Source organism: Pleurodeles waltl, chromosome 3_2 (assembly GCF_031143425.1).
Source record: "Pleurodeles waltl isolate 20211129_DDA chromosome 3_2, aPleWal1.hap1.20221129, whole genome shotgun sequence".
NCBI classification, from domain to species: Eukaryota; Metazoa; Chordata; class Amphibia; order Caudata; family Salamandridae; genus Pleurodeles; species Pleurodeles waltl.
The window spans coordinates 217,100,039-217,123,465 of NC_090441.1; the positions used below are offsets into that span (position 1 = coordinate 217,100,039).

Genomic DNA, 23,427 nt, shown 5'->3' on the forward strand with positions numbered 1-23,427 from the left:
GACATTTTCCTTCTCAATCAACTACACAAAGTCACACCTTCAGCCGTGTCAGACACAGCAATACTTAGAGGCAACAATCGACACAGCAAGAGCGATTGCCACTCCAAGTCCACAAAGAATACAAGCATTTCACAATGTAATACAGGTCATGTATCCAAACCAAAGAATACAAGTCAAAATAGTAATGAAACTACTAGGCATGATGTCCTCATGCATAGCCATTGTCCCAAACGCAAGATTGCACATGCGGCCCTTACAACAGTGCCTAGCATCACAATGGTCACAGGCACAGGGTCACCTTCTAGATCTAGTGTTGATAGACCGCCAAACATACACCTCGCTTCAATGGTGGAAAAATATAAATTTAAACCAAGGGCGGCCTTTTCAAGACCCAGTGCCTCAATACGTAATAACTACAGATGCCTCCATGATAGAGTGGGGAGCACACCTCAATCAACACCGCATTCAGGGACAATGGGACTATCGGCAAAAACAGTTTCACATAAATCACTTAAAACTATTAGCAGTATTTCTAGCGTTAAAAGCATTTCAACCAATAATAAGCCACAGACACATTCTTGTCAAAACAGACAACATGACAATGATGTATTACCTAAACAAACAGGGAGGGACACACTCAACACAGTTGTGTCTCCTAACACAGAAAATATGGCATTGGGGGATACACAACCACAATTGCCTAATAGCACAGTTCATTCCAGGGATTCAGAATCAGTTAGCAGATAATCTCTCTCTGGATCACCAACAGATCCACGAATGGGAGATTCACCCCCAAGTACTACACACTTACTTCCAAACTTGGGGAACGCCACAAATAGACCTGTTTGCAACAAAAGAAAACGCAAAATGACGAAACTTCGCATCCAGGTACCCACAAGATCAGTCTCTGGGCAATGCATTATGGATGAGTTGGTCAGGGATATTTGCATACGCTTTTCCCCCTCTCCCACTCCTTCCATATCTAGTAAACAAGTTGAGTCAAAACAAACTCAAACTCATACTCATAGCACCAACTTGGGCAAGACAACCTTGGTACACAACACTACTAGACCTCTCAGTAGTGCCTTATATCAAACTACCAAACAGACCAGATCTGTTAACTCAACATAATCAACAGATCAGACACCCCGATCCAGCATCGCTGAATCTAGCAATTTGGCTCCTGAAGTCTTAGAGTTCGGACACTTAGACCTTACACAGGAGTGTATGGAAGTCATAAAACAAGCTAGAAAACAAACCACTAGACATTGCTATGCAAAGAAGTGGGAAAGGTTTGTTTATTATTGCCATAATAATCAAATTCAACCCTTACACGCATCTGCTAAAGACATCGTAAGCTACTTGCTACATTTACAAAAGTCAAAACTAGCTTTTTCATCCATTAAGATACATCTTACCGCAATTTCAGCTTACCTGCAAATTACCCACTCAACTTCACTATTTAGGATACCAGTCATAAAAGCCTTTATGGAAAGCCTAAAAAGAATTATACCACCAAGAACACCACCAGTTCCTTCATGGAACCTCAACATTGTCTTAACACGACTCATGGGGCCACCTTTTCAGCCCATGCACTCATGTGAAATGCAATATTTATCATGGAAAGTTGCATTTCTAATTGCCATCACATCTCTAAGAAGAGTAAGTGAAATCCAAGCATTTACCATACAAGAACCATTTATTCAAATACAGAACAATAAAGTAGTTCTACGGACAAATCCAAAATTTTTACCAAAAGTCATATCACCGTTCCACTTGAATCAAACAGTAGAACTACCAGTGTTCTTCCCACAACCAGATTCTGTAGCTGAAAGAGCACTACATACATTAGACATCAAAAGAGCGTTAATGTACTACATTGACAGAACCAAACAAATTCAGAAAACAAAACAATTATTTGTTGCTTTCCAAAAACCTCATTCAGGAAATCCAATTTCCAAACAAGGCATTGCTAGATGGATAGTTAAATGCATTCAAACCTGTTATATCAAAGCAGAGAGACAATTGCCTATTACACCAAGAGCACACTCAACTAGAAAGAAGGGTGCTACTATGGTCTTTCTAGGAAACATTCCAATGACTGAGATATGTAAGGCAGCCACATGGTCTACGCCTCATACGTTTACCAAGCACTATTGTGTGGATGTGTTAACAACACAACAAGCCACAGTAGGACAAGCAGTACTACAAACTTTGTTTCAAACTACTTCAACTCCTAAAGGCTGAACCACCGCTTTTGGGGAGATAACTGCTTACTAGTCTATGCAAAGCATGTGTATCTGCAGCTACACATGCCATCGAATGGAAAATGTCACTTACCCAGTGTACATCTGTTCGTGGCATGAGACGCTGCAGATTCACATGCACCCACCCGCCTCCCCGGGAGCCTGTAGCTGTTTCGAAGTTGATCATGAACATTTGTAAATATATCACTTAAAGCTACATTATGTACATACATATTTACTCCATTGCATGGGCACTATTACTATAAGACACAACTCCTACCTCACCCTCTGCGGGGAAAACAATCTAAGATGGAGTCGATGCCCATGCGCAATGGAGCCGAAAGGGGAGGAGTCCCTCGATCTCGTGACTCGAAAAGACACGCAGCACATGCACGTATTCCCTTACTTAGACGATTGGTTAATAAAAACCAGCACTCAGCAACAGTGTCTTCTACACACAAAATAAGTAATAGAAACCCTTCACAAACTAGGGTTCTCTATAAACTACCAAAAATCACATCTACAACCGTGTCAAATACAACAATACTTAGGAGCAACAATCAACACACAAAAGGGGATTGCCACTCCAAGTCCACAAAGGGTACAAGCCTTCCAAAATGTAATACTAAACATGCACCCAAAACCAACACTATCAAGTGAGGTTTGTAATGAAACTCCTAGGCATGATGTCTTCATGCATAGCCATTGTCCCAAACGCCAGACTACACATGCAGACCTTACAACAGTGCCTAGCAACACAATGGACACAAGCACAGGGTCAACTTCAAGATCTAGTGTTGATAGACCGCCAATCACACCTCTCGCTTCAATGGTGGAATCCTATCATTTTAAACCAAGGGCGGCCATTCCAAGACCCAGTGCCTCAATACGTGATCACAACAGTTGCTTCCATGATGGGGTGGGGAGCACACCTCAAACAGCACAGTATACAGGGACAATGGGACGTTCAACAAAAGCAACTGCATATCAATCACTTAGAACTGTTAGCAGTGTTTCTAGCATTGAAAGCATTTCAACCGCTAATAGCCCACAAACACATTCTTGTCAAAACAGACAACATGACAACAATGTATTACCTAAACAAACAGGGAGGGACACACTAATCACAACTGTGTCTCTTAGCACAAAAGATTTGGCATTGGGCGATTCACAATCACATTCGCCTAATAGCACAGTACATCCCAGGGATTCAAAACCAGTTAGCCGACAATCTCAGTCGAGATCACCAACAAACACACGAATGGGAAATTTATCCCCAGATACTACAAACTTACTTTTGACGCTGGGGAACACCACAAATAGACCTTCGCAACAAAAGAAAACGCAAAATGCCAAAACTTTGCGTCCAGGTATCCACACCGTCAGTCCAAGGGCAATGTGTTAAGGATGAGTTGGTCAGGGATATTTGCTTACGCTTTTCCCTCTCTCCTACTCCTTCCTTATCTAATAAACACATTGAGTCAAAACAAACTCAAACTAATACTAATAGCACCAACCTGGGCCCGTCAGCCATGGTATACAACACTACTGGACCTGTCGGTAGTACCTCATATCAAACTACCAAACAGACCAGATCTGTTAACTCAACACAAACAACAGATCAGACACCCGAATCCAGCATCGCTCAATCTAGCAATCTGGCTCCTGAAGTCTTAGAATTTGGACATTTAGACCCTACCCAAGAATGTATGGAGGTCATTAAACAAGCTAGAAAATGTACTACAAGACATTGTTACGCAAACAAATGGAAAATATTTGTTTATTGCTGCCATAATAATCAAATTCAACCACTACATGCTTCCGCAAAAAACATTGTAAACTACTTATTACACTTACAAAAATCTAAACTAGCATTTTCTTCTATTAAAATACATCTCACAGCAATATCTGCAAATTACACATTCAACATCACTTTTTAGAATCCCAGTCATCAAAGCATTTATGAAGGGATTAAAAAGAATCATACTCCCGAGAACACCACCAGTCCCCTCGTGGAACCTCAATATTGTGTTAACACGACTCATGGGACCACCATTTGAACCCATGCACTCTTGTGAGATGCAATACTTAACTTGGAAAGTAGCCTTCCTGATAGCTATCACATCTCTTAGAAGAGTAAGTGAAATACAAGCATTTACTATACAAGAACCCTTTATACAAATACATAAACATAAAGTGGTTCTCCGTACAAATCCCAAATTCTTACCGAAAGTTATATCACGTTCCACCTAAACCAAACAGTGGAACTCCCATTCTTTTTTTCCTCAACCAGACTCAGTAGCCGAAAGAGCCTTACATACGTTAGACATCAAAAGAGCACTAATGTATTACATTGATAGAACAAAACAAGTTCGCAAGACAAAACAATTGTTTGTAGCCTTCCAAAAACCTCATGCAGGAAATCCAGTATCCAAACAAGGCATTGCCAGATGGATAGTGAAATGTATTCAGACCTGCTATATTAAAGCAAAAAGAGATCTACCTATTACGCCAAAGGCGCACTCCACTAGGAAGAAAGGCGCCACAATGGCCTTTGTAGGAAATATACCTATGACAGAAATCTGTAAGGCAGCCACATGGTCTACGCATCATACATTCACAAAACATTACTGTGTAGATTTGTTAACAACACAACAAGCCACAGTAGGACAGGCTGTATTACGAACATTATTTCAGACAACTTTAACTCCTACAGGCTAAGCCACCGCTTTTGGGGAGATAACTGCTTACTAGTCTATGCACAGCATGTGTATCTGCAGCTACACATGCCATCGAACGGAAAATGTCACTTACCCAGTGAACATCTGTTCGGGGCATGAGACGCTGCAGATTCACGTGCGCCCTCCCGGCTCCTCAGGAGCCTGTAGCCGTTATAAGTTGATGAAACTTGTACATTTGTAAATATATACTATTTTGTATACACATTATGTACATACATACTCACTCCATTGCATGGGCACTTTTACTATATACACAACTCCTACCTCACCCTCTGCGGGGAAAACAATCTAAGATGGAGTCGACGCCCATGCGCAATGGAGCCGAAAGGGAGGAGTCCCTCGGTCTCGTGACTCGAAAAGACTTCTTTGAAGAAAAACAGCTTGTAACACTCCGAGCCCAACACTAGATGGCAGGATAATGCACAGCATGTGAATCTGCAGCGTCTCATGCCACGAACAGATGTACACTGGGTAAGTGACATGTTCGGTGGCATGTGTAGCTGCAGATACACATGCTGTACATAGTCCGCCGTCTGGTGTTGGGTCGGAGTGTTACAAGTTGTTTTTCTTCGAAGAAGTCTTTTCGAGTCACGAGACCGAGGGACTCCTCCTACTTTGGTTCCATTGCGCATGGGCGTCGACTCCATGTTAGATTGTTTTTTTTCCGCTATCGGGTTCGGACGTGTTCCTTTTCGCTCCGTGTTTCGGGTCGGAAAGTTAGTCAGAATCAACGGAAAATTTGTCAGTATTGTTTCGTTCGGTATCGGGTTAGATTAGAATCGACACCGAATCTTGAAGAAGCTCCGGTAGCCCTTCGGGGTAATTTCGATCCCCAGTCGGGGCCTGGTCGGCCCGACCGCGTGCAACATCGAGACTGATGGAACGGACCCCGTTCCGATTCTGTCCTAAATGCCACAGTAAATATCCCTATACAGACCAACATTTGGTCTGTAACTTGTGCCTGTCACCCGAGCACAAAGAAGAGACGTGTGAGGCCTGTCGAGCGTTTCGGTCGAGAAAAACGCTACGAGACCGAAGAGCCAGAAGATTGCAGATGGCGTCCACGCCGACAGGACAACAACGGTTCGAGGAAGAGGGAGAAGAAGAAACATTCTCCATCCACGAATCGGATTCCAAAGAATTTGACGTCGAAGAAACCGTGAGTAAGACATCGAAACAAGCATCACACAGAAAAACAGACAAAGCCCAGGGGACGCCACTGCCAACAGGCCATGGCTCAACCCATAAAGTAGGTGACCGTCCATCGGCACCGAAGAAGGGCGAGACGGTGCCGAGATCGTCCGACTCAGGTCGAGACGCAGGCACGCAGCAATCTCGGGACCGAGAAAGTGCCGCAGAAAAGGGTCGACACCGAGAGGGTGCGACGCCGAAAAAGAGGAAAATCTCGTCGGAGCCGAAAATAACAAAAGGCACGGTTTCAGTGCCAAAACGCCCAGCAACCGAACCGAAAGCCAGTTCCTATTCAGAGGAACAATCACTGTCCTCCCAACTACAAAAACACCGATTTGAGGAGGAATTAAAAGAAACAGACGTAGATCACACGCAAAAGCGGATCTTTATACAAAGTGGGACAGGGAAGATCAGCACACTTCCCCCAATCAGAAGGAAAAGAAAACTAGATTTCCAAAACCAAGACAAGACACCACAAGCAAAAGTGGTAAAGAAGGTAACTCCACCACCCTCTCCACCACCGACAACTCATATATCACCGGCACAGACTCCGCCACAATCACCAGCTCATACCACCATGAGCCAAGATGATCAGGACGCATGGGATCTCTGACGCTCCAGTATCAGACAATAGCCCTGAGTCGTACCCCACTAAGCCCTCACCGCCTGAGGACAGTACGGCATATGCACAGGTGGTAGCTAGGGCAGCAGAGTTTCATAATGTATCGCTGCACTCGGAGCCTATCGAGGATGACTTCCTCTTTAACACCCTGTCATCCACCCATAGCAATTATCAAAGCCTTCCTATGCTCCCGGGGATGCTAAGGCACGCTAAACAAATTTTTAAGGAGCCAGTGAAAAGCAGAGCAATAACTCCAAGGGTGGAGAAGAAATACAAGGCACCGCCCACAGACCCTGCTTTTATTACATCACAACTGACACCAGATTCAGTTGTCGTAGGAGCAGCTCGTAAAAGAGCCAACTCGCACACATCAGGCGACGCACCACCTCCAGACAAGGAGAGCCGAAAGTTTGATGCAGCCGGGAAAAGGGTTGCAGTACAAGCTGCAAATCAATGGCGCATCGCCAACTCGCAGGCACTCCTAGCGCGATATGATAGAGCCCATTGGGACGAGATGCAGCATCTCATCGAACACCTCCCAAAAGAATTCCAAAAACGGGCAAAACAAGTGGTTGAAGAGGGACAGAACATTTCCAACAACCAAATCCGTTCTTCTATGGATGCAGCAGATACAGCTGCAAGAACAATAAATACTGCTGTAACAATAAGGAGGCACGCATGGCTGCGCACATCCGGCTTCAAACCCGAGATACAGCAGGCAGTGCTTAATATGCCGTTCAATGAACAACAATTGTTTGGCCCAGAAGTGGACACTGCAATTGAAAAATTAAAGAAAGACACTGATACAGCTAAAGCCATGGGCGCACTCTATTCCCCGCAGGGCAGAGGCACATTTGGCACATTTCGTAAAACCACTTTGAGAGGAGGGTTTCGAGGTCAAGCCACACAAGCCAGCACCTCACAAACAACACCGCCTACCTACCAGGGACAATACCAAAGGGGAGGCTTTCTAGGCCAATACAAAGGGGGCCAATTCCCAAGAAACCGGGGAAAATTTCAAGGTCCAAAAACCCCTCAAAACAAGCAGTGACTCACAGGTCACTCAACCCCTTCACACAACACCAGTGGGGGGAAGTCTAAGCCAGTTCTACAAATCTTGGGAGGAAATAACAACAGACACTTGGGTCTTAGCAATTATCCAACATGGTTATTGCATAGAATTTCTCCAACTCCCTCCAAACGTCCCACCGAAAACACACAATATGTCAAAACAGCATTTAGACCTTCTAGGATTAGAAGTTCAGGCATTACTGCAAAAAGACGCAATAGAATTAGTACCAAGTCCACAAAAGAACACAGGAGTTTACTCACTGTACTTTCTAATACCCAAAAAAGACAAAACTCTAAGACCAATATTAGATCTCAGAACACTAAACACCTACATCAAATCAGACCACTTTCACATGGTCACGTTACAAGACGTAATACCACTACTGAAACAGCAAGACTACATGACAACGTTAGATCTAAAAGATGCGTATTTCCATATACCAATACATCCCTCGCACAGGAAATACCTAAGGTTCGTATTCAAAGGAATACACTACCAATTCAAAGTGTTGCCATTCGGAATAACAACAGCGCCAAGAGTCTTTACAAAGTGTCTAGCAGTAGTAGCTGCACACGTCAGGAGGCAGCAAATACACGTGTTCCCGTACCTAGACGATTGGCTAATCAAGACCAACTCGCTAACAAAGTGTTCACACCACACAGATTATGTTATACAAACCCTTTACAAGCTGGGTTTCTCCATCAACTATGCAAAGTCACACCTTGTGCCGTGTCAAACACAGCAATACTTAGGAGCGACAATCAACACAACAAAAGGGATAGCCACTCCAAGTCCACAAAGGGTTCAAAATTTTCACAAGGTGTTACAAGCCATGTATCCAAATCAAAAGATACATGCAAAAATGGTATTAAAACTCCTAGGCATGATGTCCTCATGCATAGCCATTGTCCCAAACGCAAGATTGCACATGCGGCCCTTACAACAGTGCCTAGCATCACAATGGTCACATGCACAGGGTCAACTTCTAGATCTGGTGTTGATAGACCGCCAAACATACATCTCGCTTCTATGGTGGAACAGTACAAATTTAAACAAAGGGCGGCCTTTCCAAGACCCAGTGCCACAATACGTGATAACAACAGATGCTTCCATGACAGGGTGGGGAGCACACCTCAATCAACACAGCATCCAAGGACAATGGGAAGTACATCAAAGAAAGTTTCATATAAATCACCTAGAACTGTTAGCAGTATTTCTAGCATTGAAAGCATTCCAACCCATGATAACCCACAAATACATTCTTGTCAAAACAGACAACATGACGACAATGTATTATTTAAACAAACAGGGGGGGACACACTCGACACAGTTGTGTCTCCTAACACAAAAAATATGGTATTGGGCAATTCACAACCACATTCGACTAATAGCACAATTTATTCCAGGGATCCAAAACCAGCTAGCAGACAATCTCTCTCGGGATCACCAACAGGTCCACGAATGGGAAATTCACCCCCAAATCCTGAACAATTACTTCCAAATTTGGGGAACACCTCAAATAGATCTATTTGCAACAAAAGAAAATGCAAAATGCCAAAACTTCGCATCCAGGTACCCACACCGGCAATCCCAAGGCAATGCTGTATGGATGAATTGGTCAGGGATATTTGCGTACGCTTTTCCCCCCTCTCCCTCTCCTTCCATATCTGGTAAACAGATTGAGTCAAAACAAACTCAAACTCATACTGATAGCACCAACATGGGCAAGACAACCTTGGTATACCACACTACTAGACCTGTCAGTAGTACCTCATGTCAAACTACCCAACAGGCGAGATCTGTTAACACAACACAAACAACAAATCAGGCATCCAAACCCTGCATCGCTGAATCTAGCGATTTGGCTCCTGAAATCCTAGAATTTGGACACTTAGGACTCACTCAAGAGTGTATGAAGGTCATAAAACAAGCTAGAAAACCTTCCACTAGACACTACTATGCAAGTAAATGGAAAAGATTTGTTTGTTACTGTCATAATAATCAAATTCAACCATTGCATGCATCTCCAAAAGATGTAGTAGGGTATTTACTACATTTGCAAAAGTCAAATCTAGCTTTCTCTTCCATAAAGATTCATCTCGCAGCAATATCTGCATACCTGCAAATTACTCATTCAACTTCCCTATTTAGAATACCTGTCATAAAAGCGTTTATGGAAGGACTAAAAAGAATTATACCACCAAGGACACCACCTGTTCCTTCATGGAACCTCAATATTGTCTTTACAAGACTCATGGGCCCACCTTTCGAACCCATGCATTCTTGCGAAATGCAATACCTAACGTGGAAAGTTGCATTTCTCGTTGCCATTACATCTCTAAGAAGAGTAAGTGAAATTCAGGCGTTTACTATACAAGAACCATTTATTCAAATACACAAAAATAAGGTAGTTCTAAGAATCAACCCAAAATTCTTACCCAAGGTTATCTCGCCGTTCCACTTAAATCAAACAGTAGAATTACCAGTATTCTTCCCACAGCCAGACACAATAGCTGAAAGAGCACTACATACATTAGACATAAAAAGAGCACTAATGTACTACATTGACAGAACAAAACTAATTAGGAAAACAAAACAACTATTTATTGCATTTCAAAAACCTCATACAGGAAATCCAATATCAAAACAAGGTATAGCTAGATGTATAGTACGGTGCATCCAAACCTGCTATCTTATAGCAAAGAGACAGCTGCCCATTACACCAAGGGCACACTCAACCAGAAAGAAAGGTGCTACCATGGCCTTTCTAGGAAATATTCCAATGAACGAAATATGTAAGGCAGCAACATGGTCTACGCCTCACACATTTACTAAGCACTACTGTGTAGATGTGCTATCTGCACAACAGGCCACAGTAGGTCAAGCTGTACTAAGAACTTTATTTCAAACTACTTCCACTCCTACAGGCTGAACCACCGCTTTTGGGGAGATAACTGCTTACTAGTCTATGCAAAACATGCGTATCTACAGCGACAGATGCCATCGAACTGAAAATGTCACTTACCCAGTGTACATCTGTTTGTGGCATGAGTCGCTGCAGATTCACATGCGCCCACCCGCCTCCCCGGGAGCCTGTAGCCGTTTGGAAGTAATCTTCAACATTTGTACATTTGTAAATATATTACTTTAACCTTCATTTTGTACATACTTATTCATTCCATTGCATGGGCACTATTACTAACATACACAACTCCTACCTCACCCTCTGCGGGGAAAACAATCTAACATGGAGTCGACGCCCATGCACAATGGAACCAAAGTAGGAGGAGTCCCTCGGTCTCGTGACTCGAAAAGACTTCTTCGAAGAAAAACAACTTGTAACACTCCGACCCAACACCAGACGGCGGACTATGCACAGCATGTGAATCTGCAGCGACTCATGCCACGAACAGATGTACACTGGGTAAGTGACATTTTCCTTACCATATACATCGCATGGACATCTTCTTAACTTACTATATATATATGTTCGATGGCATGTGTAGCTGCAGATACACATGCTGTGCACATCCCGCCATCTGGTGTTGGGCTCGGAGTGTTACTCCTTCACCGTCCTGCGGGAAAACAATCTAACAAAGGACTCGATGCCCATGCGCACTATCACTGAGAGGATGAGTCACACGATGTTGTGACTCAAAAAAGCTTATTTGAAGAAAAACAACTTGTAACACTCCAAGCATACACTAGATGGCTATGGGCAGGATGTGAATCTGCAGCACTACATGCCACAAACAGATGTACACTGGGTAACTGGCATTTTCCATATATATATTGCGGGAAAACAATCTAACATAGGGCTCAATGCCCATGTGCAGTATCGCTGAGAGGAGTCACCACTCGACCTCATGACTTGAAAAGATTCTTCAAACAAAAACAATTTGCAGTAATCTTAGCCCAACACTAGATGGCGGACTTATGCAAAGCATGTGAATGTACAGCACTATAGGCCACAAACAAATGTCCTTACTGTTCTGAAGCCTTACTTAACTTTCTTTTTGCTGTGATGCTGGTTTACTGTGTCACTGGCAAGGATAAACTTGCTACTCTGTTTTTATGTTGATGAATAAAGCGTAAAATCCCTTAACTTTTCTGTTTAGCTAGGAGTCCAGGTGGCAATCAGTATTTTATCATTTTAAGTTACCTCACTGTGGTAGTGGATCGCTGTAGCTGACACCGCACAACATTTTGGGACAACGGTGCCATGTAGTAGCTTCACACAATACCAGTGTCTAGCTCCAACAACAATTCCTGCTTCTTTTTTTTTTTTCTTTTTCTTTAAACAAAGGGAGGTAGTGGGGTTCTAAGATTGGATTGTTACAACCTAAAATGTGAAACATTAATTCTAATTAGTTTTAAGTACAAGTAACAGATGGACATGAACAAACCTATTTTTAATAATAATGAATGTACAGATTTAATTGTTCTCTTGAAGCTTGCACATACTGTATGAAAATAAGGTACTCATGATGGAGAGATGGGGTTACAAGTAAGTAAAACAACTTTTCTATATGAAGAAAGTATTGTTTCTATAAACCCTTGGGCTGAATTCAGTGACTGATTCTCCTTTCAATCCAGCAGGCAATGTCAGCATGAACAGAAGAAAGAAAGTTAGAGATCCGCTGAGAGGTTCTGAAAGAACCACCCCACGCAGATGGTTTACAACGGATCTCAGCACAACAGTAGCAGCTGCTCTCCTGACCTGCAACAAGGAAGCAGACTCTCAAAGACAGATGTGGTCTGAATGTTATCCTGAGTTCGGAAGAGACCAAACTACTCATAATGACAGTGGCGTTGGCAATCCTGTGCATTTTAGTTGTGCTCAGGAAGGCCTGGTTGTAGGAAGATCATATGACTATAACGAATTTGAAAATATACTAAAAAATCCACACATTGCCAAAGAGCTTCCAGGCGTGCATAGCAGCCAAAGAACATACAAACATACAGAGAGCGACAAAAGCCACAGCCTGAAAGCAAAGATTTCCACTCATAAGAAAGTAGTCTCAAGAGAGAGGCCATTTGCTTGTACCGAGTGCGGGAAGAGATTCTTTAAGAAAAGCCATCTTATCACTCACCGAAGAAGACAGTATGGTGAAAAAACTCATGGGTGCATTTTCTGCCACAAAAGGTTCAACCAGAAAGTTCATCTAGAGGCTCATATAAAAATACATACAGGGGCGAGACCTTATACATGTACTGAATGTGAGGAAAGCTTTGTTCGTAGACAGGACTTAAACCAACATCGAACAAAACATATTCAAACGTCAAAAACAACCAAATAGGAAGTGGAACTCTCAACGAACGTATGTATGAAAAGAAATAAACAGAACTGATTGGACCAAAAAACAATAGTAACCAAATAAGAAACATTGCAACATTTCCACGTTGAAGAGCAGAATCATCCAGTGAGTAGTTATTGGGAATAGTAGAAGTGGTACGTACAGAATAAGTGTAGGACAGTGGATTCTTAAGATGATCGAGATATCGATGGCATGCACAAGGAGAATGGTGCACTAGACCAAGGAGATGTGAGCTGCATATTAAACGGTGTAATCCATCCGAGACACTGTGATCTAGAGTAAGCAGATACTTGCAGGAATATCTATAACTGCTCTCCATTGTCCCTAGATTTATTTGGCATATTCCATGGACGTACACACTTTCCACCACTTACAATTCAAACTGCTGATGTTAGCTAACATGGGTGGCTCAAATGAAACGAATCATAGTAAAGGGTGGTGTTCCGCTGAGGCTGAAAAAAGATGGTTGCTTGATGCTTAGGCCTCTCCGTGGACATAGGGCCAGGTGTCCTAGACACTGGTTGCACTTGGCAACCAGTATTTTTTGCAGTGTGCCATATTTCAGGAACTGATTTATGTACTAATAGGTTGCTTTGTAAAATACCGAATTGTAGTGGGTCGTAATGTGACCTACCTCATGAATATTAAATTATGACCCGCTACAAATCACTACCATCACAGAGATGGTGGCCCTTCTGGGGTCAGCAGACCACCATGTCTGTGATTGCTTTTAAACAAAGCAATCTTTTTTTTTAAATTCAGCTCCAAGAAAACAGGACCGCTTTTAAAAAGAAATGTTTTTATTTTCTGTTCGATTTTGTTTGTTTTTATTTGTTTTTTTCGTTTAAGAGGAGTCAGTGGTCCATTAGAACATTGGACTAATCTTGAGCAATCTTGTTTTATTCAGCATTCACAGTTCTCTTTTTACATTTAAAACGCAAATGGTTTTCCACCTCCTTTGGGGTGTAGGTAAAATATCAGTTTTGCAACCAGATTTCAGTTGCAAAACATTTATACATAGTCACCACTTCGGTATTTGGAAGGGAGGCCTACAACACGCCCTTTCCAAATAACGAATCAGTATCCATTTCTGAACACATGTAGTGATTCAGAAACACTTTTACGATTTGCTAAATGAATTTAGTACATGGGAAAAAGAGTTTTAGCAATCACAGACCCTCTGATTTACCAATTTGGAGGATTAGCAAATGCTCAAACCCTTTCTGCTTATAGCCCAAAGCCCTCTCCCGGCCGGGGAAACCGTGCCACTACATCTCCTTCTTTCTATCCTTCCTTGTGTTGTCCCCAGTGGGCTCAACAGGGCGACTCCACTGAGCTACTGTATATTTCCTAAGAACCTGGCACAGTGAGCCTGGTGCTGATGTCTGGGCATATTTGTTGCTCTTAGAGCAATTCTACTGTCAAAACTAGTGCTGGGTGCAATTCTTGAATTAATCTCAGCCGTTACTTGACCTGCGTTCCAGTTAATGGTCTCACCCATTCATCACCCCTTTTTGTTTTAGGAGATGTACAGGCAGGCCATGCCCTTCTTCAGGTATAATACTGCAAGGTCACATTCACAACAAAACTTTATTTTTTGGGGAGACTAAATGATGTCGTAGTAGACTTGGCAGGAAAATATGGAGAGTTCATTACTCTGAGACTATTAATAGGTGAGCAGATAATTTGTTTCTTGTGTGCTGTGTTGTAATTTTCTGTCTTTTTGTGTTGTTCACCTTTTAATAGTGCTGTTTCTGTTCCTAATAATAAGTGTGTATGACTACTTCATGTCCCTTGCTGACATTAGTTCTATTACAAGCTTTAAGTGAGGTATTGTGGTTGGTCTAATTTTCTTCTCTGTATTAAGTGACAAATATCCAGACTCTGTTCTTATGCTTGGCTCGCACACAAAATAGTCATAGTATTTGAAAAGACATTTTAATAAGCTTAAACAGTTAAATCATGCAAATGGTCAGTGAGGTTTGAGAACCCACAAGGAATTAGTGTGTTATGGTGGACAGACCTGCTTCATTCCCGAGTGTCATGCAACCTAAAGGAATTCAAGGTTTCAGACTCTTTACTAGAGTAATGTCTAAATTGAATTAAAAAAAAATAATTTAACATAATTGGAAGATTTTATGAAATGCCTGTGAACTTTTATAACAATGTTAAATGTTACTGCGAATAAAAGAAAGCTATAAAATATTGACTTAACAGTATAAATTTAAAGAATCCAAGATGTCAGGTTTGAATGAATATTCCATACAATTACGACCATAGACAAGGCTGTCATTGAAAATTTGCCTTGGTTCTGTTCTCTAATTCCAAATTTACAAGTCTTAGCATTGAATCGTATTTTTAAAATATACTTCTTCCTACTGTAGATTAGTTTTGAGTGATGAAAATTGAAACAGGCCTTGGGTTCCCTAAGATCTCTTCATGAGTGTCCAAATAACCTTCCACAAACGTTGAGGCACATGTCTTTAACATTCCGTCTCCTACAATGCCAGACTTTACCTGCATCTGGCTCTCTACAGTTTTTTCCATTATCTCCCACGTGATCATCCGGAACCCTACCATGTAGCCTTTCTGCCTTATAGCCTCATCATCCAGCACCTGACCATCTCTACATATTTGTTATAACCCAGCTCTTCCTTTCGTCGTCGTATAGCACCCAATACCAGGTACCCTTCTCTAATGGACTCAGCCCTTCGTCATCCAGCACCTGATAACTTATACTTTTCTCTATTATTAACAGGCTTATCTTTATCGTCATCCAGCACCTGATAAATGATACTTTTCTCTTATTAACAGGCTTATCTTCATCGTCATCCAGCGCCTGATATTCAACTATACCCGTCTCTCTTATAACCCAGCCCTACTTCATCATCCAGCACCTGATGCTCAACTATACCCTTCTCTCTTATAATCCAGTCCTTCATCATCAAGCACTTGATACTCCACTATACGCTCCTGTTATTACTCAGCCTTTCTTTGTCATCCAGCCCCTGATACTTGATTATACCCATCTCTCATAACTCTCCCCTTCATCGTCATCCAGCACCTGATAACTTATACCTTTCCGTATTAACAAGCTTATCTTCATCGTCATCCATGACCTGATAACTTATACCTTTCTCTGTTATTAACAAGCTTATCTTTATCGTCATCCAGCACTTGATGCTCGACTATACCTTTCTCTCTTGTAACCCAGCCCTTTTTCATCTTCATCCAGCACCTGCTTCTCGACTATACCCTTCTCTCTTATAACTCAGTACTTCTTCCTCATCCTGGGCCTGATACTCAGCTATGCGCTTCTCTCTTATAACCCAATCCCATCCCAATCTTATAACCCTACTTCGACATCCAGCATTGGGTACTCGACTATACCCTTCTTTCTTATAACTGAGTCCATGTTCATCATCATCCAGCAACTGATATTCAACTATACCTTTCTCTCTTAAAACTTGTCCTACTTCATCATCCAGCACCTGATGCTTGACTATACTCTTCTCGCTTATAACGCAGCCCTTCATCATCATCCAGCACTTGCTGCCTGACTATACGCTTCTCCCTTATAGCCCATCCCTCCTCCATTATTATCCAGCACCTGATAATTGACTATACCCTTCTCTTATAACCCTGTCCTACTTCATCATATAGCACCTGGTACTCGACTGTACCCTTCGCTCTTATAACCCTGCCCTATTTTATCATCCAGCATGAGTGCGGACTATACCGTCTCTTATAACCCAACATTTCGTCATCATCATCATCCAGCACCTGATGCCTGACTATACCCTTCTGTTATAACTCAGCCCTACCTCAGCATCCAGCACCTGATACTCGATTATACCCTTCTCTCTAGACGTCAGTCCTACTTCATCATCCAGCACCTGGTACTCGATTATACCCCTCTGAGTTATAACGCATCCCTCCTTCCTCATCATCCAGTACCTGATATTCGACTATACCCTTCTCTCTTATAACCCAGTCTTTCTTGATCATCATCTAGCACCTGATAATCGACTTTACCCTTCTATCGTATAACCCAGCCCTTCTTCATCATCCTCCAGCACTTCTCTCTTATAACTCAGGCCTACTTCATCCAGCACCTGATACTGAACTACACCCTTCTTTCATATAACCCAGCCCATCTTTATCATCCCACACTTGATACTTGTTTATACCCTTCTCTCTAATAACGTAGCCCTACTTCATCATCCTCCAGCCCCTGATACTCGACTATACCCTTCTCTCTTATAACCGATACGTACTTCATCATCCGGCACCTGATACTTAACTATATCCTGCTGCTCTCTTACAAATTAGCCCATCTTCATTATCCAGGACCTAATACTCGACTATACCCGTCTCTCTAATAACCCAGCCCTACTTCTTCATCATCATCCAGCACCTGATACTTAACTATATCCTTCTTTGTTACAACTTAGCCCTTCTTCATCATCATTCAGCATATGATACTCGACTATACCCTTCTCACTAATAACCCAGACCTACTTCATCATCATCCAGCCCTTGATACTCAACTATACCCTTCTCTCTTAAAACCGATACCTACTTCATCATCATTCAGCATTGATACTCGACTATAGCTTTCTGTCTTATGTCAGTCCTACTTCATCATCCAGCACCTGATGACCAACTGTACCCTTCTCTTTTATAACTCATCCCTACTTCATTATTATCCAGCACCTGATACTTAACTATATCCTTCTCTCTTACAACTTAGCCCATCTTCATCATTATCCAGTACCTAATACTCGACTATACCCGTCTCTCTTATAACCCAGCCTCATCATCCAGCACCTAGTACTCGACTATTCCCTTGTCTCTTATAACCCATCCCTCCTCCATCATCCAGCACCTGATACTTGACTAATCCCCTCTTTTTTGTAACTCAGCCCATCTTCATCATCCAGCACCTGAAACTCGACTGTACCCTTCTCTTATAACTCAGTTCTACGTCCTCATTCAGCACCCGATGCTCGACTATACCCTTCTCCTATAACCCAGTCCTTCTTCAATATCATCCCGCACCTGATGCTCGACTATACCCTTCTGTCATAACCCATCACTCCTCCATCATCATCCAGAACCTGATAGTCGACTATACCCTTCTCTCTTATAACTCAGCCCATCTTTATCATCCAGCACCTTATATTTAACTTTACCCTCTCATATAGCCCCTCAGTCCTCCATCATCATCCGGCACCTGATACTCAATTGTACCCTTCTCTCTTATAACACTGCCCTTCATCATTATCCAACACCTGATGCTCGACTATACCTTTCTCTCTTATAACCCAGCCCTTCTTCATCATCATTCAGCATCTGATACTCAACTATACCCTTCTCTCTAATAACCCAGCCATACTTCATCATCACCCAGAAGCTGATACTCGACTATACCCTTCTCTCGTATAACTCAGCCCTTCTTCGTCATTGTGCACCTGATGCTTGACTATACCCTTCTCTCTTATACCTCAGCCCATCTTTATCATCCAGCACCTGATACTCGATTATACCCTTCTCTTTTATAACTCAGCCCTTCAACTATATACTGCTCTCTTATAACCCAGCCCTTCTTCATCATCTAGCACTTGGCCATTCTCTGGAACAGCTAAACTCATCTTCATCATCAGCTACATACCCTGTTCATATTATAACCGAGCCTCACTTCCTCCCCAAGCAGCTGGCCCTTTGTGCCCGTCATCCAGCACTTGACCCAGTATACCCTTCGGTTTTATATTATAGTCCAGATTTTCCTCTTCACCTAGCACTTGACCATGAACACCTCTTCTCTGTTTTAATCAAGCTCCTCTTCGCCGTTCCATATATATCCCTTCCTTCTTACAAGTGGCAGACAGTGTCCCTTGTATATGTCTCCTGTGTCTTATCTCTCTCTCCCGCTATATCTGGCACTGGGTCCTTTATATCCCATCTCATTAACACTGATTTAGGGCCTGATTTAAAGTTTGTTGGACTGGCAACTCCATCACAAAATGAGGGATGTGTCTTTGCATTATTACAAATGTCGGAGGCTATAATGGCGTTTTGTAAAAGGGCAGACGGGATGTCATCACAAGTATGACGAAGTAACCCATCCATCAAATCCTAGCTCAGACCTGTATTCCAGCCTCCCCAGGTTACTGTTAGTCTTGTTCCTACAAAACAGATTATGTAAACATTTTCAGTGCACATGTGAGCTATGTGGAAGGTTTTGGTCTTTGTGACGCCTGCAAAATACATCTGTTTTTTCACATCATCATCTTGTGTTGATATTCTAATTGGCCACGTAGCAGAAGGCAACGAATACCTTTTTTCCATGATTAACTAAAGAGGGCACACATATTGGGTTGGGTTGTCAATACTCCCAAGAAAGTCCCACCTATCATACTCGCAGATCTCATTTACATCAGCAGAAAACATTTCATTTTTTTTTTCGCAGAAGCAAATCCTAGGAGCAGAATTTTCTCTCTGCATGAGGCCCATGTAATGATCTTCCATGTCGGGGTCTGCTTTGCTGTGCACAATGTATTTGAGAAAGGGATAGGTTTGCCGGTCAGGCCTCCCAACCATGTGATGGATAGGTCACTGCCTGTGGTTGGGTTCCGGTGGAAGCAGCACAGCTGCACAGTTCGAGGGTCCCACACCTCTTAGTGAGGTAGGGAACTGCGAGATGGGAAGGGTGGTTCCGCTTGTTCACTTCCCCAGTATTTTTGTGGAGAGGTTTGGAGGAGGTCATCAGGTAGAAATCCTATAGGCCTCGGGAATTGTGGGTGGAGCTGATACGCCTGTGGAGATGGGAAAACGGGCAGATGTTTTCCCTCTGGGCTATGGTCGAAGTATGGGATTGTATAGAGAAGCAACAGAGCCAGCCGGAGAGTACTTTCTACAGACCTTCCCCTCCAAGGATCTCTCCCTTCACCCCCATATTTTTGTACCTACACTAAAGTCTTATTTACGGTGTCTGGTTCATTATACACCATCTTAGTGCAAAGAATAGGCAGTAGAACTACTGTTAGAATGATTAGGCATTATCACAGGTGATTGCTAACAGTAAATAATTCAGAAATACCAAACATTGTGTACACACACAGCCTTCCTGAATAAATGTGTGATTAGCTGTCAAGAAAAATATAGAACTTACTCAGCCTATGTTGAGTACATCCACCTAAGACTCCATCCAGCATTAGCTCAGGGTTGGTTTGTTTATCAGCTTAGATGGTCTTCGGATGGAACTGGGGCTCCGTAGCTTGCGGTCATCCTATGAAGAAAGATGAAGCATTCATGGCCTAGTCGTCGTTCAGTGACCAGGCATCATGAGACACCCACCAGATTTATGTGGATTGGCCGTGAAGGACTACAGTGTAAGAGTGAATGCAGACCTCCTGTGCAAGAGGAAGTGTAGGCCCACAGTGTAGGAGGCAAAACTGCCCTGCTGTGCAAGAGGAAATACAGGCCCAGGATGTAAGAGGCACATCTGGCCTACTGTGCAAAAGAAATACAGGCTCACAGTGTAGGAGGCAAAACTGACCAGTGCAAGGGGAAATAAAGGCCCAGAATGTAAGAGGAAATACAGGCCTACTTTCCAAGAGGAAATACAGGCCACAGTGTAGGAGGCACAACAGGCCTATTGTGCAAGCGGAAATACAGACCTACCGTGTAGGAGGCACAACTGGCCTAATGTACAAGAGGTTATACAGGCCTACCGTGCAAGCCGGAAATGCAGGCCCACAGTTTAGGATGAAATGCAGGTCCACAGTGCAAGAGGAAATACAGGGTTACTGTGCAAGAGGAAATTCAGACCTACCGTGCAAGAGGAAATACAGACCCACAGTGTTGGAGGCAAAACTGACCTAATGTGCAAGAGGTTATACAGACCTACTGTGCAAGCAGAAATACAGACCTACTGTGCAAGAGGACGTACAGGCCCACAGTGTAGGAGGCAAAACTGGCCTACTGTGCAGGAAGAAATACAGACCTACTATGCAAGAGGAAATACAGGTCTACAGTACAGGATGAAATACAGACATACTGTGCAAGGGGAAATACAGGCCATAGTGTAGGAGACATGACGGGCCTACTGTGCAAGAGGATATACAGGTCCACAGTGTAGGAGGTCAAACGGGCCTACTGTACAAGAGTAAATGCAGGCCTACAGTGCAAAAAGAAGTATAGGCCCACAGTATAGAAGGTAAAACAGAGGCAAAATTGGCCTACTGTGCAAACGGAAATACATGCCCACAGTGCAAGAGAAAATACAGGGCCCAGTGCAAGAGGAAGTACAGACCTCCTGTGCAAGAGAAATACAGGGCCCAGTGCAAGAGGAAGCACAGGCCCACTGTATAAGAGGCAACCAAGGCCTATGATAGTGAAGAAAATACAGGCCCAAAGGCCAAGAGCATGTACTGACCGACAGTAGAAGAGGGAATAAAGGCTGATGGTACAAGAGTGAACTCAGGCCCACTGTGCAAGAGGGAATGAATCCCCAGGTGCGAGACAATACAGGCCCACAGTGTAAGAGCAGCCAGCAGACTGTGCAGGGTATACTCTGGGAAACAATACAGACATCAGATCATGTTAAAAACATAAAATGATTTAAAAAATAGAGTAGTCCGTATTCATAGCCCACAAGGGCATACTTTATCAGCCAAGTCTGAAAGGTCATAGGTGAAAGGGCAAGGAGATCCTGTGGAACATCTTGGCGCATGACATCCTCTGATATACAGCACTCCTGCTCTGACAATCCCTAAATGACCTCCTTAATCTGAGTATTGGTGTTCTGATTCACCTTATTATTGCCAGTTGGAAGGATCAGATGTTTCCAGTATCAGACCGTGGGCCACACTCTCAGAATTCAGAAGTCTTCACTTGAGAACCCTCTGGATCGGACAGCCATGAGCTAACTTCAAACAATCTGTCGCTGTCTCTTGGATCGTAGGATGGCCCTGAAGGTTCTTGGCTAGATGAAGCAGTGGATCAATCCTCTGTGGGTGCAATAGTTTTACTTCATATTGTTGTTAAATGTTCAACTAATTTCATAATTGTCTTATCGCCCAGTTGTCATTCTCATGCACTAATTAATTAAGCTATAATGCGAATCATTGTTCAATGGACTTACTCTCTTTGAAGTTGTCGTTGCTGCCCATTTTTCCTGCAATTCCTCCATCACCTCAGCACGTGACTAAGACCATTAAATATATTCTTGTGTGTCAGTCATTTAATGTTATTTATAGTGATACATTTCTGTTGGTTATGTCTGCTGTATCCATAAATTGTGCATGCCTTGAATGTAGTGGTTTCTACTTGTTAGTAGTGCGCTTGCAGTCTATGTGTATGTATGTATACCTTGAAGTACTTGATATGCTGCTGTTTTTCTCCTATTAAATTCTACTAATTCACCTGCCCTGTTTCTTTTGTCTTTATGTTAGCTGATGTGTTTAAATTATAATTAATTTACCCCTCCCCCACTCTTCTGAGGGATGTGTTAAGGGAAATTGATTTTGCTTGGCTGCTGTTTTATTTATGCAGTAAGGCAAGAGAAGAATAAACCTCTCCTTCGTGACCTTAATAGAATGTAAAATTCTTCTCCCAATAGATAGAAACATTTTTATTCTTGAGTGGAAAAAAAAACATTGTTTCTTTCCCCAGGGCGCTCCCTCTGCCTTTTCGTGGGCGTCACCAGTTCACAGGCTGCTCTCTGGGTCCCTTCTCTTGCTTTTGTGGGAGAAGGCCAATCAGACACAAAGAAAATTAGCAAAGGCTTATTTATTATTTTGTACTTTCTGATTAGGCTACTGTTCAGCACATACAAGGAGAGCAGTCCAGAGGGGAGTCTGTGAACCAGCGGTGTTGAAGAGGCTGAGGTGGCGCTATTTCTGTACCTAGGCCTTCACGAAAGAAGCTGCCCTGGCTCTTGCAGACTCCCTCTTTACCCACAAGAAGGAGGTTGGAAGCTGCCAGCTACTGACGACGCTTTGTGGGTCTGCATATAGCCAGCGAAGTCGGCATCCTGATTGGCTGGTCAGACCTCAGTGTTCCACGACAAAGAAGAGAGACAGACTTCACTGTTTCTTTTGGAAATTGTCAACTCGTACATGTTCACTTGTCTGACCATGTCTTGGGTATTTTATCTCTGTGCTTGTGCACATTTATGTTAGCTTAGGCCTGTCACCTGTACCCTTTTATCTAGTTACACACTGTTATTTAA

General features: G+C 42.8%; 1 protein-coding gene across 3 annotated transcripts in view; it reads left to right on the top strand.

Annotated features, from left to right (window-relative positions):
• The window catches only part of LOC138286726 (uncharacterized), a 232,705-nt gene extending 210,087 nt beyond the window's left edge, over window positions 1–22,618 (top strand). For 2 of the 3 annotated variants that reach the window (XM_069227247.1, XM_069227249.1), the window contains one exon: window positions 12,469–22,618. In XM_069227247.1, the coding sequence (XP_069083348.1) occupies window positions 12,469–13,172 (704 nt within the window). In that variant the 3' untranslated portion in view covers window positions 13,173–22,618. The remainder of the gene's footprint in view (window positions 1–12,468) is intronic. The other variant, XM_069227248.1, reaches the window with a different exon arrangement.
• Window positions 22,619–23,427: the final 809 nt, after the last annotated feature.